This window comes from Macrobrachium nipponense, chromosome 10 (genome assembly GCF_015104395.2).
Source record: "Macrobrachium nipponense isolate FS-2020 chromosome 10, ASM1510439v2, whole genome shotgun sequence".
NCBI classification, from domain to species: Eukaryota; Metazoa; Arthropoda; class Malacostraca; order Decapoda; family Palaemonidae; genus Macrobrachium; species Macrobrachium nipponense.
Window position 1 is genome coordinate 71,552,954 of NC_087204.1, and position 12,543 is coordinate 71,565,496.

The 12,543-nt window shown below is 36.1% G+C and overlaps 1 protein-coding gene across 1 annotated transcript in view; it reads right to left on the reverse strand.

Moving 5' to 3' along the window:
- LOC135223679 (nicolin-1-like) overlaps positions 1 to 5,821 on the reverse strand; it is a 20,187-nt gene extending 14,366 nt beyond the window's left edge. The window contains exons 1-2 of the mRNA XM_064262356.1: positions 5,487 to 5,821; positions 204 to 339 (exon numbers count right to left, since the gene is read on the reverse strand). Coding sequence (XP_064118426.1) covers positions 204 to 326 — 123 coding nt within the window. The 5' untranslated portion in view covers positions 327 to 339; positions 5,487 to 5,821. The remainder of the gene's footprint in view (positions 1 to 203; positions 340 to 5,486) is intronic.
- Positions 5,822 to 12,543: the final 6,722 nt, after the last annotated feature.

A 12,543-nucleotide genomic window follows, 5' to 3' on the forward strand; every position in this document is an offset into this window, starting at 1 on the left:
ATTTGTAGCACCAAAAAGTAAAAATAATTATATTACTGAATGACTCGGAAAGTCTTGAAAAGGGGGAAATGATTGCCCCATGAAAGTACAGTATTAATGGACTGATATAAACATAAGCAAATAGATGGGTATTATCAGTCCCAAAAATAAACATTCCCATTATATTTTAATGATAGTATGAAGAAGATATCACTTTCATTCACCTGTGTTGGCTGAGGAAATGTCAGAGTAATGACGTAACAGCCCGTGCGGGTTGAGAGAGCTGCCTCGTCGATGTGTACGGGCGTTGGTCCTGACTGGGTAAAGGTCACTGTCTCACGAGACATGATGATTGTTGGTCTGCAAACGGGTGAAAAGGCAGATAAATAAATGAGTAACATCGCGAGCAGTGAAAATGACAACATGGAAAAATTACGCAAGAACAACATTTATTGGTAGCGATGAAAGTTTCCATTACCTGAACAGTTTTGTCAGAAAATTAATAGTATAGCAAGTGTGCAAATGATGCATCCAGCGAGAAACCTGCGCATTTGACTTCTTAAAGTTCTCAAAGATTATACATCACTTATTTAATTATCTTCCATGTCTCGATATGGTTATCGTCACCATTATTAACCTGGTTTATTTTTGGAGGGACTTCTAATCAGGACCTCTGCCCATTGGTTTCAGTCGCGTATGATTTTCTTGAATCACTCGTTTCTCTCTGGTATGACTTTTTTTCATGTTTGTGCTTGTATTTTTCCATAGAATGCCTTAGGGTTTCACCTCTCGTTTCTTGGGGCAAATTTTTCATTTGCTAGGCTTATTTATTTGTAATTATTGGCTAGGCTTATTTATTTTAATTATTTGTATTTATTCTTTGTAAGGTTCATTTAGATGTCTCAGATAATTAGTTTTCGTATGCTATATTGTGATATACCCAAAACGTATTTAATGTTTTCGTGTTTTGCTAAGTACCTACCAGTGGAGCTCAATTACGATTGGTTTGACCTTATTAAGGAGATTTACTCAATTCTAGTTTGGCTGCCTCAAAAAAAACGGTCGGTTAGAAAGACAGTTACAGTGTTCTCCTCTCGTTATTTCATCATTTTCAAGTTTTTTCAGCTGTCCATTTTTTCCCCATTTGAAACCTATAGTTCGTATGTGGTAATGATTACATTTACTATTTGAGTTGGTATATGAATGTTTTTCAATGTTTCCATATATGAGTGTTTTATCATCGCTGATTTTCGTTATTTGAATAACCATCCAGCTTTTTAAATCCATTTTTAAGTATGTTCTTCATTTTGGGACATGTCTGAGTATTGTATAAGACCATTCACAACAAACTATGAACAGATAATAAGTAATATTTTTCACAATCCCTGGTGATTTGTTAGTATATTTACCGAATAATGTAGCTCTCAGGACACTTTAATCCTCATTTCAATAACATAACTACAAAAAAAAAAAAAAAAAAACTCGACGGGAAAGAAAGCAAATTATAGCCCATTACGATTTTTCGTTCACGTTCAAAATAAACAGCTAAAATTGCCATAATTTATCCAGTTTAAAGACTAAAAGCTTATGACTCGCTCCTCTTGACAAAAGATTTTGACGTAGATTTCCAGTTTTCGATTTGCCCATTAATTATAAAGACTAAAAGCTTGTGACGCGTTCCTCTTGACAAAAGAGTTTGTCGTAGATTTCCAGTTTTCGATTTGCCCATTAGTTACTAACAGCAGGTAAATCTTGATTCAGTTTCGTGCATCACCCACAGATAATTAACATGCTAAGTGGTGAAGCATCAACATGTTTACTAGTGTATCAGATGCATAGGCGTACGAGGTGAAGTTCATTTGGGAGGGCAACACCAAATTTGCCCGAATTTTAAACATCACAAGTTTTCTTCTTTCTTTCTTTCTTTTGTTAATCACCATATTTGTGTAACAAATACCAACTGCTGTTTTAAATTATGTACAGCAGGTACGAATTTGAAGAAGTTTAGCAAAACTACGAGGCTATTATTCATTATTCTTTATACATTATATACATGCATCCTCTTACTATGTATGCTTTCAAACCGAAATTCACTCAAATGATATAACGCCGAGGCAACTTTTAAGATATTTACACAACTTACAAAAGGAACATCCTGTCAATATTCATTTTTACATTATTTTTCACGAAAAAAGGCATGACTAACAAGATCACCAACTATGTGAAATTATATACAAATCAGGCTTGGGACAAATACATATGCTTTATATGAATTACAACAGTTACAATTATAATTACCTGTGCTATTATCAAATTACAACTACAATTACAATGAGGGAACATCTCAAACACAAATATAATAAAAATTATTTTCAAGCATTAAAAATTTCAGTTACAAATACATAACCAAAATACATAAAATAAAATGCAGATTAAAAAAAACGTGAATTTGGTCTCCTTTTAAAATCACTTCATTCCACAAAAGGAATAATTTGTAAAAGCTTAGGTACAACAACCAATAAAATATTTCTAAACTTTTAGACCTGCATATTTGAAAAAATTCTGTTACAGTTAAAATTACGATTTGATAGAAATAAAGAATTATAAGTATAATCACGTAAATGTGTAACTAATTACTTTTCTATTAAATTATCATTACTCCAAGCCTTTACAAATAGTCAAATACAGAAGAAAATCTTAATTACACTAAATTTTATAGCATATTTAGGGATAAATTAAAAAAACATTTTGTCCCTTCCCTTTCTTTTGCCAAATACATCTATTATGGTGTTCATATCTATCTTGCTGGCATAACCTCTTTCAATGCAGAGAAGTCCTAATGCTGAGACCCTATCCTGACCCATAGTAGATCTAAGGTAAGTCTTGAGTCTTCTCAAGCACGAGAATGACCTCTCTGCTGAAGATGTTGCGGGTAAGGTTGCCAGGGTTTTTGCCATCTCACTGAAGTGTGGCAAAGTTTCACACAGAGAATTTGAGTAAAGATAACTTATCACTTTATTTGTAGTATTGAAATCCACGTTTTCCAGATTGTGAAAAATGGAGTTTCAGCCATTAGGATGCCTTGATCCACATTGTAGAATTCAGACACTGCCTTGAAATCATCCTCTACTGAGTTCCCTAATATCATTTTTGCCAGGGATGTCAGGATATGTGTATCCCTGCTTGCAAATCACTCTCTCTCTCATTTCAGTGAGAACTCTAAGGCATCATAGTAAGAAATCCTGGCTCTTTGATGGTCTGTAAAGGAGATGGGTTCTTCAGGAGTTTCTCCTGAGAGTGCTTGCAGCCTCTTGGATGGTTTCTTTTGGCGCTTTTTAGTTTCCACCTCTTCAATGTCTGGTGCAATTTCAATCATGTCAGTTGCAGTTTTTCTGGCTTTTTCCCAAATGAGAGGAAACATATCTTCCTCCCTGCACTTTTTGAGGGTTTCTAGTGTAGCATCACAAGTGATCTTTGCAGTCATCACGTCAACATCATGACCCGGGGCAGTTGTGTTGGAAAAGATCACTTTTAAAGTGTGCAAGCCAAGGATGAACTGGAACTCAAGCATATCTTTGACAAGACCCTTTGCATCCACAGAAGTTTTGGCATCTTATTCCTTAGACAACTCTATTAGAGCAAGTAGAATTCTCTCAGGTTGTTGCTCTACAGCTTTCACAGCCTCCCATCTACAGGACCAGCGTGTCTCACTTAGAGACTTCAATTTGATGTGTGGACTGTATGGTGTTGGGTCAATATCTGGCATGTGTACAGAACGGAGAACATTCTCTTGCTTAGGTGTATTAAAGAAGTTGTGGATGGAGTGAACAACTCCAAGAGCATTCATAATGACAGTATTTTCCTGCAATGTATCCTGTAGTGCAAGGTTGAGTAAGTGCCCATAACAGTGGACATAGATGGTCTGGGTGCAACCTCTTGCACTCTTTGCCACTCATGTTAGATGCCCCATAATAGCACTGGCCAACTACATCCTCAATTCTCAGCTCCATCTTGTGAAGAACATCCAATACCATTTGGAAGAGTGCCTTTCCCTTTGCAGACTTTACTTCATGGAAGCCAACGAAGGTTTCTGCCGGCTGACCATTGTGTATATAGCGCAAACACACAGACACTAGCAGTATAGCCAGAATGCATAAGAACATTGCCATATGGTACTTTGCTGACCGTAACATTGACTTATCGTTAGAATGTTATTATGTATTCAGTTTCTAATATTAGTTTCCCTACTGATTACCGTTCCTTATTACATTAGTCATTATCATGTACTTATTTGTACCTTTATATTCATTATTAACTGTGTTGCCTAACTAAATTATCTGGCAATAATGCTATGGAAATAATGACTAGCTATAGCCGATGGTTGATAATGAATGATAAAGAATTCATAATTAACGATATACGATATCTAACAGAAAACTATAATAAAATCATCGGCACAACGATTTAAAGGGACTTTATAAGACCCTGTTCTCCAACCATGATCAGCAATGGATGCATTTAAGCTTGCTGATGGTGAGACTCGAGCGTCTCTCTCTCTCTCTCTCTCTCTCTCTCTCTCTCTCTCTCTCTCTCTCTCTCTCTCTCTCTCTCTCTCTCTCTCTCTCTCTTGCACGACATATTGTTCATAATATTAGCTTCTAACATATTCTATAACTGCCATACATATTACTTATATATACTCTCAATAGTAATGGTAATTCCCATGCGATTATTTATTATTTGGTTAAAAATACAGGTTTATATTTATTTTTATACTTATGCTTATAAAAAGAACAGCTTTCCCGAATACCCAAATATCTCAACCATCTATCTGCCAGACAAGTTTATTTTTACTTTTATTCTTGTTATTTATATATATTTTTATTTATTATTTTTTTATATAAAATAAAGAATTCCTTCCCCGAATGCTCGAATATCTCGACCGATTTGCCCAAACTTAGCCGATTCCCGGGCCCAGGGGGGCCAATTGCCCCCACCCCTGCCCCCCTGGCCGGTACGCCTATGGTCAGATGCAGCCAAAAGACCAGCTAGGTTCAACATCGTCCATTGCCATTATTTATGTATTCAGAGAGCCCTTTTATTATATAAGACAGTCTTCTTTCTGCTGGATTATGGTTTTTTTTTGTGAAGGCTGCCTAATGTTGAGAATCTGCTGAATTCATTTCCGTGTTGGTCAACATATAACTTTTTTTCCTTTGAATTGAGAGGTACCTTGTGTGAATGGTCTTTAAATTTTCTTAATTAAAATTTCATAATTTTCATACTGCTATATATATATATATATATATATATATATATATATATATATATACATACTATATATATATATATATATATATATATATATATATATATATAGTATATATTATATATATATATATATATATATAAACACATGAATAACGAAGTGCGTTCCCCTTTCATATATTTCGATCAATAAACGAGTAAGATTTCCTTTTCAGTTTAGCACAAAGATGTTGACTTACCTTAGGGGACAAGTATCTTCGTGATCTTTAATGAATAATGCATATACTTTGTCAGTTCAAGAGTCCAGAAAACCATGATCAAACTTAAAGACAGAAGATTCAGTGAAAATCAAATGTAGCACTCATTTCACAAGCTTGACTGGATCACCCTCGGTTATTATAGTGCTGTGAGTACTAGTTCAGTTAAACCGTAGCAATTGAATCGCAGATTTCCCACTCATCGTGTGACGATTAGATTCAACTTCTGCATCAGTGTAATCCGACACTGATTGGTAATGAACAAGAGCAAAACAGTTTCAAAGGGAGCTCGTCCACTGAACTTGTGCAAACGCACCTAAAGCGTTGCCGTTGCTATGGCGGTTGCTATGGACGCCGTCGAGGAGCAATAATATGAGATACGAACCCAAACTGATTTGCAGGTAGAATGTATTATAGTTCTACACTCGGGCTCGTGTGTCCTTTACATATTGCTCATATATTTTTCCAGCAAAGATGTAAATCATTTGATTTGGTTTACAGATTACTTGCGGTTCTTTGTACCACCAAAGAACGAATTGACCTGCCTCTTTCAGATAGGAGGAAACCGTAATTGAATCTTCGGTCACTAAAGGAATTATATTTGCCTTTTTTATTATTGATTTTGTTACTTTGACATCACCTCTACCATCAAAGTGAACTGAACTTATGTACTCTTGTTTTTGTTTGCCCCTGTCCACAAGGTAGGTATCTATATTTGAAAGAGTTTCCCGATGGATTTAAATGGAATACGACGGAGGTGTGGGCCGTGGTTTATGGAAAGGTTTATTCTATGTTGTAGTAAACCCGGCGCTCGTTTTTTCTTTTGTCTTTTCCTTTACGTTTGTGAAAGAAAGCACTCGACGAGCGAGAGTTCCCCCTTTTTTTCACACGCTGTCAAATTCGCCGTATATTAGTTTATCTTGTCCTCGTAATTCATCCTTGCCTATGATAATCACCAATGTTAATGATTGTGCAGTGTATTCTTTTTTAATGATTGTGGTAACTTGATGCTTCATTAAGAGCAGCGGTAAATTATTTTGAAAGACTTTCTTTGGAAATCCATGATAGCTTCTGGAATGTTGCAACTTCAGGAAATTTTATATCTACCTCGGCGTTTGGAAAATAGTTGGGTCAGTGTAGTTGTCTTTTGTTTATTCCCTTTAGATATAGGCACGTGGAAATTTCCTGTTAGGTTTGCATCTTTACATAATGGCAGAAGGTCACAGATCTCCTCTAATTAGACTACATTTAGGGCCCGCTTTGTTTTAAAAACATGCTGCTCATTTTCGTGAATCGCAAGTCCATATTGTGGACTGGTATTCTCATTAATAAAGTAGAACCTTTTACTGGTATGCCTGACAACTCATCTGTATTCGAAAATGATGTTGCTGGGACAGCTAATTCCAAAGACGTGATGCCTGCTGATTAACATGTGAACTTAATTACTCTCTTGTGCAACGTGGGATTCGTTAAACTCTTAAGTCAGCTCAGACAAACATTCAACTGACGCCATACTCCCGATAATCGAAGATCTCTTCAATGAGTGTGGTCACCCCTCAGGGCAAAAATAGATTTGTTATATTATATAATTGACTCGCAGTATTCTTTTTTAGAACATTTTTTTTTACGTAGCTATGGAGAATTTTTCACCTCAGAATAGGACACTGTACCTTATAATATATCTTTCAGGTAGTGCGTCAGTTTATATCAACGTTTCTCCCAAGCAATGCAGATATTGACCTTTATTTATCCGTCGCTTTGACGACGCAGTTTATGTAATTACATTATTAATCACGGATACTTTACTAGGCATCCTTGACCCCACCGGATACCGGTCACTGTCCAATTCATATTGTTATTCTTGGAACCAGTGGTGTTTCATGATTGTCGATAATAATTTTTTGGACTATTTTCTGAATCTTGTAATGAGATTCGCAAATATTAGCGCTTAAATAAACTATCGTACTTATGATTTCATAGGTTTTATAACATCGTTTGTGTTTATCCTTAGTTTTGATTTGATCCTGAGCATTTGTCATACTTTATGTCTACGCCCCCCCTATATCTCTCCATCCTATTTCCATTTTAGGTTTGAGAAAATTAGTTTTTAGCCCCAAAAGACTGCATAAAAAGCTGAGTGATGCACTTCATGAAAATGCATTACGAAATTCGGCCCTACTTTTAGTAACATCAACTGGAATATCAACATAATACCCTAGCTGTGAGGTGGTCAAAATGGAACCACATTGCAGTGAGAATTGACCGTATTAGAGGGACTATGCTAGCTAATCAAGGAAAAAAATAAGATGACGGTGCATATAAGGTAATATGTACGAAGCAGTCAATAGAAGCTCGACCAACCTTGGAGGAAAGGGAACCTTCCATGGCTGCTGGGAAAGCTCTTGTGATAGCCACCTGTTATTTTGGGAAAGGAGGTACTTTACAGCAGGGTCCTATAGAAGAGTCGTGGGCAGGCCTCTGGCAGATTGGGAATTAATGAAACGTAAGCCATTGGAACTTCTCCCAGCTACCGTCACTAAATCGGATTGACTTTTAACCGAGTGCTTGGTAGGGAAGTTCGTGAGCAACTTTATTGGCCATTATTTTTGTCAATATAAAATGTCCTGATCAGGACACTGATATATGAAAGTCCGGGAAAGTCTGTCTCATTATTAAATGAGAGAGGGTGTGCTCAGTGGAAAGTGTTTACACTTTATTCATTTTCTTACGGTTGCTGAAGAGGCAAGGCATCAGAGGTTCCAAGGTCTTCCCCTTCAGATGTGCATTTGGTTTCAAAGGAGTTACAGCTCAAGTTGAAATTACTGTATCGTCATTTCTCTGTGACAAGTCTTTTCCGAAGCTGTTTTGTAAATCCTGATATTTGCAATGTGAACGTCTTGTACCTTGAACATGTGTGCTTCAGGTAGGAAGGATCTATCTTCTCTGATATCCACTAAAGTAAAATCTTGAGGGATGTCTGTAAATTCCTTCCAGACTGATAGGCACTGGAAACTCGAGGCACTCACTGGTTTGATATAAACGAATGCTGTGGGCCTCGGAAAACCAGTTTGAAAGAACCAGAGAGTTTTTGAGAAGCGGAAAATCTTACATCTGTCCATCGTCTACCTAGGATATGAATTACTGGGCGCATGGAAAGACCCTCCCCGCCCCTTTCAAGAAATCATAAGACAAAACTCGAATTGGTTTTTACCTTGATCTTTGTAACATATATATATATATATATATATATATATATATATATATATATATATATATATATATATATATTAGCAATGCTGTAAACGATACATGAAGATCTCTATATTCAGGTAAAGAATACATGCTTCCCCATAGCCTTGGTAGTCGGCTAAGGATGGAGCAATTACCTATTGCTCGTTTTCTTTCATATAAGCAAAGTTAGGCACAGGGTCTGTTTGGAGGGTTATTGTTGGGAACCACACCTATGTACCTGGTAGCAGTGCTCTTTTGGATTATTTGAACGCACATTCCACACCTGTGACATAAAGGCTAGATATAAACAAACGTCTGTATAAGGAAACTTGCTACCTAGTCACTGATTATTAGCAGGGTCATCCTGGACTAATCTTCCTTTATGAGAGCGTAAATGATCATTATATTGTTACAGTAAAACAGAAAATGAGAATCCTCTTGCTGGCAGTTTTTTTATATAGTGTGATCAGTGCCAAGGAATCTGGTATCTAACAGTTATATGTAAACCCAGTGCTTACCAAGAGTAAGCTGATTGAGCCAAAAGCTTACCAACTTTTGATTTTTATTTTATGAAAAACAAGACAGGTTTATGACAAAGCGTTACCTATCCGCCGTGGTAAATGAAATATCTGGGTAAATTTAAGTATTGTATATAGGTGGTGTCATGCCTACCTCGAGTACTGGTAGATTGCTGCCCGAAAGCAGCTTAAAAGATTTTTTATTCAGTATGCTAATTTTCAATACATTTTTAATTTCCTACTTAAAATTGTATTTGCGTGAATCCTAATTCTTTGAAATGAAAGTCTGGTTCTTTTGTGATGGGATTATTCATCTGTATGAGAAATTGTAAGTCATAGATATATTTCAATTCAATGGATACTATACCATTTCATTATATGCGCTCCGCTTTTTCTTTCAGACTCAATTTACTCATAGCCCATTTTTGATGGCCATCAAAACTGTTCCAACATAAGCATCCATGATTAACGGCTGCCTTTATCCAGCTTAACAATTGAATTCAAAGTGAGAACCCACATGCACTTTTGATAACAAAAATATCCTACTACTCGCGGGTTAAGAGATATACCCCGAAGTGAGGTAACCCTCAGACCTCTCACCATCCCATTCAACTGAATGAATGAATGTGTGAAATTTAGGTTGTATGAACTGCCACAGGGGCCTGGGTGGTCAGTCGTCAGTTGAATGTTTGTTCATGTTGTTCAGCTGTATTACAAGTTGTGGTGTCCATCTTTGTTCTGTTCCAAATTTCTTTCATAGTCTTCCTTAGCTTCATAGGCCACTTAATTGTTGAAATTATGTTTTATCAATATGTTGGTGGTTGCTTTCTTCATATCAACCTGCAGGTACCACGAAAGTAACAAATTTAGTTATATATATATACAGTAGATGCACGTGACTTCATAAATAAGCGAATACCACGGGAAATGATAGTCAGGAATCCAAGCGCTTTCGTCTTTATTCAGACATCGTCAAGGAGTAGCTCCTTGACGATGTCTGAATAAAAGACGAAAGCGCTTGATTTCCTGACTATCATTTCCCGTGGTATTCGCTTATATATATATATATATATATATATATATATATATATATATATATATATTATATATATAATATATATATATATGTACATGTATATATATATATATATATATATATATATATATATCTATATATATATATATATATATATATATATATATATATATATATATATATAATATATATATATATATATATAATATATATATATATATATATTATATATATATATATATATATATATATATATATATATATATATAGATATATATATATATATATATATATATATATACATGTACATATATATATTATATATATATATATATATATATATATATATATATATATATATATATATATATATAAGCGAATACCACGGGAAATGATAGTCAGGAATCCAAGCGCTTTCGTCTTTATTCAGACATCGTCAAGGAGCTACTCCTTGACGATGTCTGATAAAGACGAAAGCGCTTGGATTCCTGACTATCATTTCCCGTGGTATTCGCTTATTTATGAAGTCACGTGCATCTACTGTGATTTTTTAAGCATATATATATATATATATATATATATATATATATATATATATATATATATATATATATTTTGTCAATCGTGATGGCCTATCCGCCATTTTACCCTCTCATACGAGAGAAGCCGCCTGGGAATTTGAACGAATGCAGCTTGGTCGCCCTACCCAGAGCCTCGCCACACACCCACTTATCCTAGAACAGTCTCCTCCCTGAGGTCTCTTACTTTCAGACGCCACCTCAAGACGACAGCGCCAAGTTGGCACCCCCCAAATGGGGAATCATGATGCAAGTCTAGGCCTAAAACAAAAGGGACAAAAGGTTGTTGACCAGTAGAACACCCTCCAGGGGAGTAAACCCCCCACTTTCGTAGGATGCGAGGCAGGAAACCAAGGCGTGGGTGGCCGGTCTTCACCAATTGATAGTCTTAGAAGGTGGATGTGCTGTCTTCTGTCCGCCCCTTCTGAGAGGCAACTGTCTCTCCCTTAAAAGGTAGGTGTCTGTTGTATGAGAACCTCGTACCTAACCTATCCTTCCTCCATTCCCCAGGATAACATCCCATTCTTCCCTCCTATCCATACAGAAAGAAATCCTATCCACCGATCATTTGTTTCCTCTCCCTCTCCTGCCCTCCGGCGTGCCCTCGTGGTGGGCTTGCTTAAGACCGTCTCCCCTCACCTGAGAGTAGCCTCTCTTCATAATGTCTAAGTGCTAACCGTTTGTAACTGTAGCTGTTGCTATGTGTAGTTCCTATAAGACTTATTGCTACGTCCATTAGTAAAAATAATCTGTATAAGTCAAATAGTGCAGTGTAAGTGAATGGTTAAGTGGTTTAACGTATCTGTGCATATTTACTAGCGTTTGACTGTCGTAAATTTCCCTTTTCAGGGGACGAGAGTACTTTTGCTGAACTTCACGTAATCTGGTTACGAACCGGAACGTACTACACATTCCACAGTCCACTCCAGTGAAGCCCCTTGCAGCTTCAAGCTTCAGCGGTTAACCACGGTTAACCAATGATATTCATATATTTAACATCCTATCCGTTGTGCTCTCTTTTGACTGTACCATTTGTACAAAGTAATTGTTAAATACATTTATTGCCGGTATTTAGTGTCTGTATGCCGGCTGGCGACCTCCAAATTCCCTTCTTTTTATCTATATAAGTTATGATACACGTGAGCTAATAACTAATGTAGACCTGAGCAAACGTAAATTGTAAGAATATATATATATATAAGTATATATAGATATAGATATATATATATATATATATATATATATATATATATATATATATATATATATATATATATATAAGTCTATCACATTACCGTGATTCATATACATATATCGAACTACAAATGTCCTTTAATATCTAATTCACTCAACCTTGGAATTAATATATTTTCATATATGTTTAACCGAGGGGGAATTTTATTAAGCGATAATAGAATTGGCGATCAACAGGCGCGAACCAGTGACCCCTCAATTCCAGGACTGGCAGTGAAGCCTTAAACCACCCCGACACCGCAAGAGACATAAGTTCATGCTGCCTCCCACCTGAAATACCTTTCGCACGCAGGTATTTTTTGTTTTGGAGACTGCATCAACCCATCTCGTTCTCAGTGGCGTGGTAGTGCTTTTGCCCGCACAAAGTCATTATATAAGTCTATCACATTACCGTGATTCATATACATATATCGAACTACAAA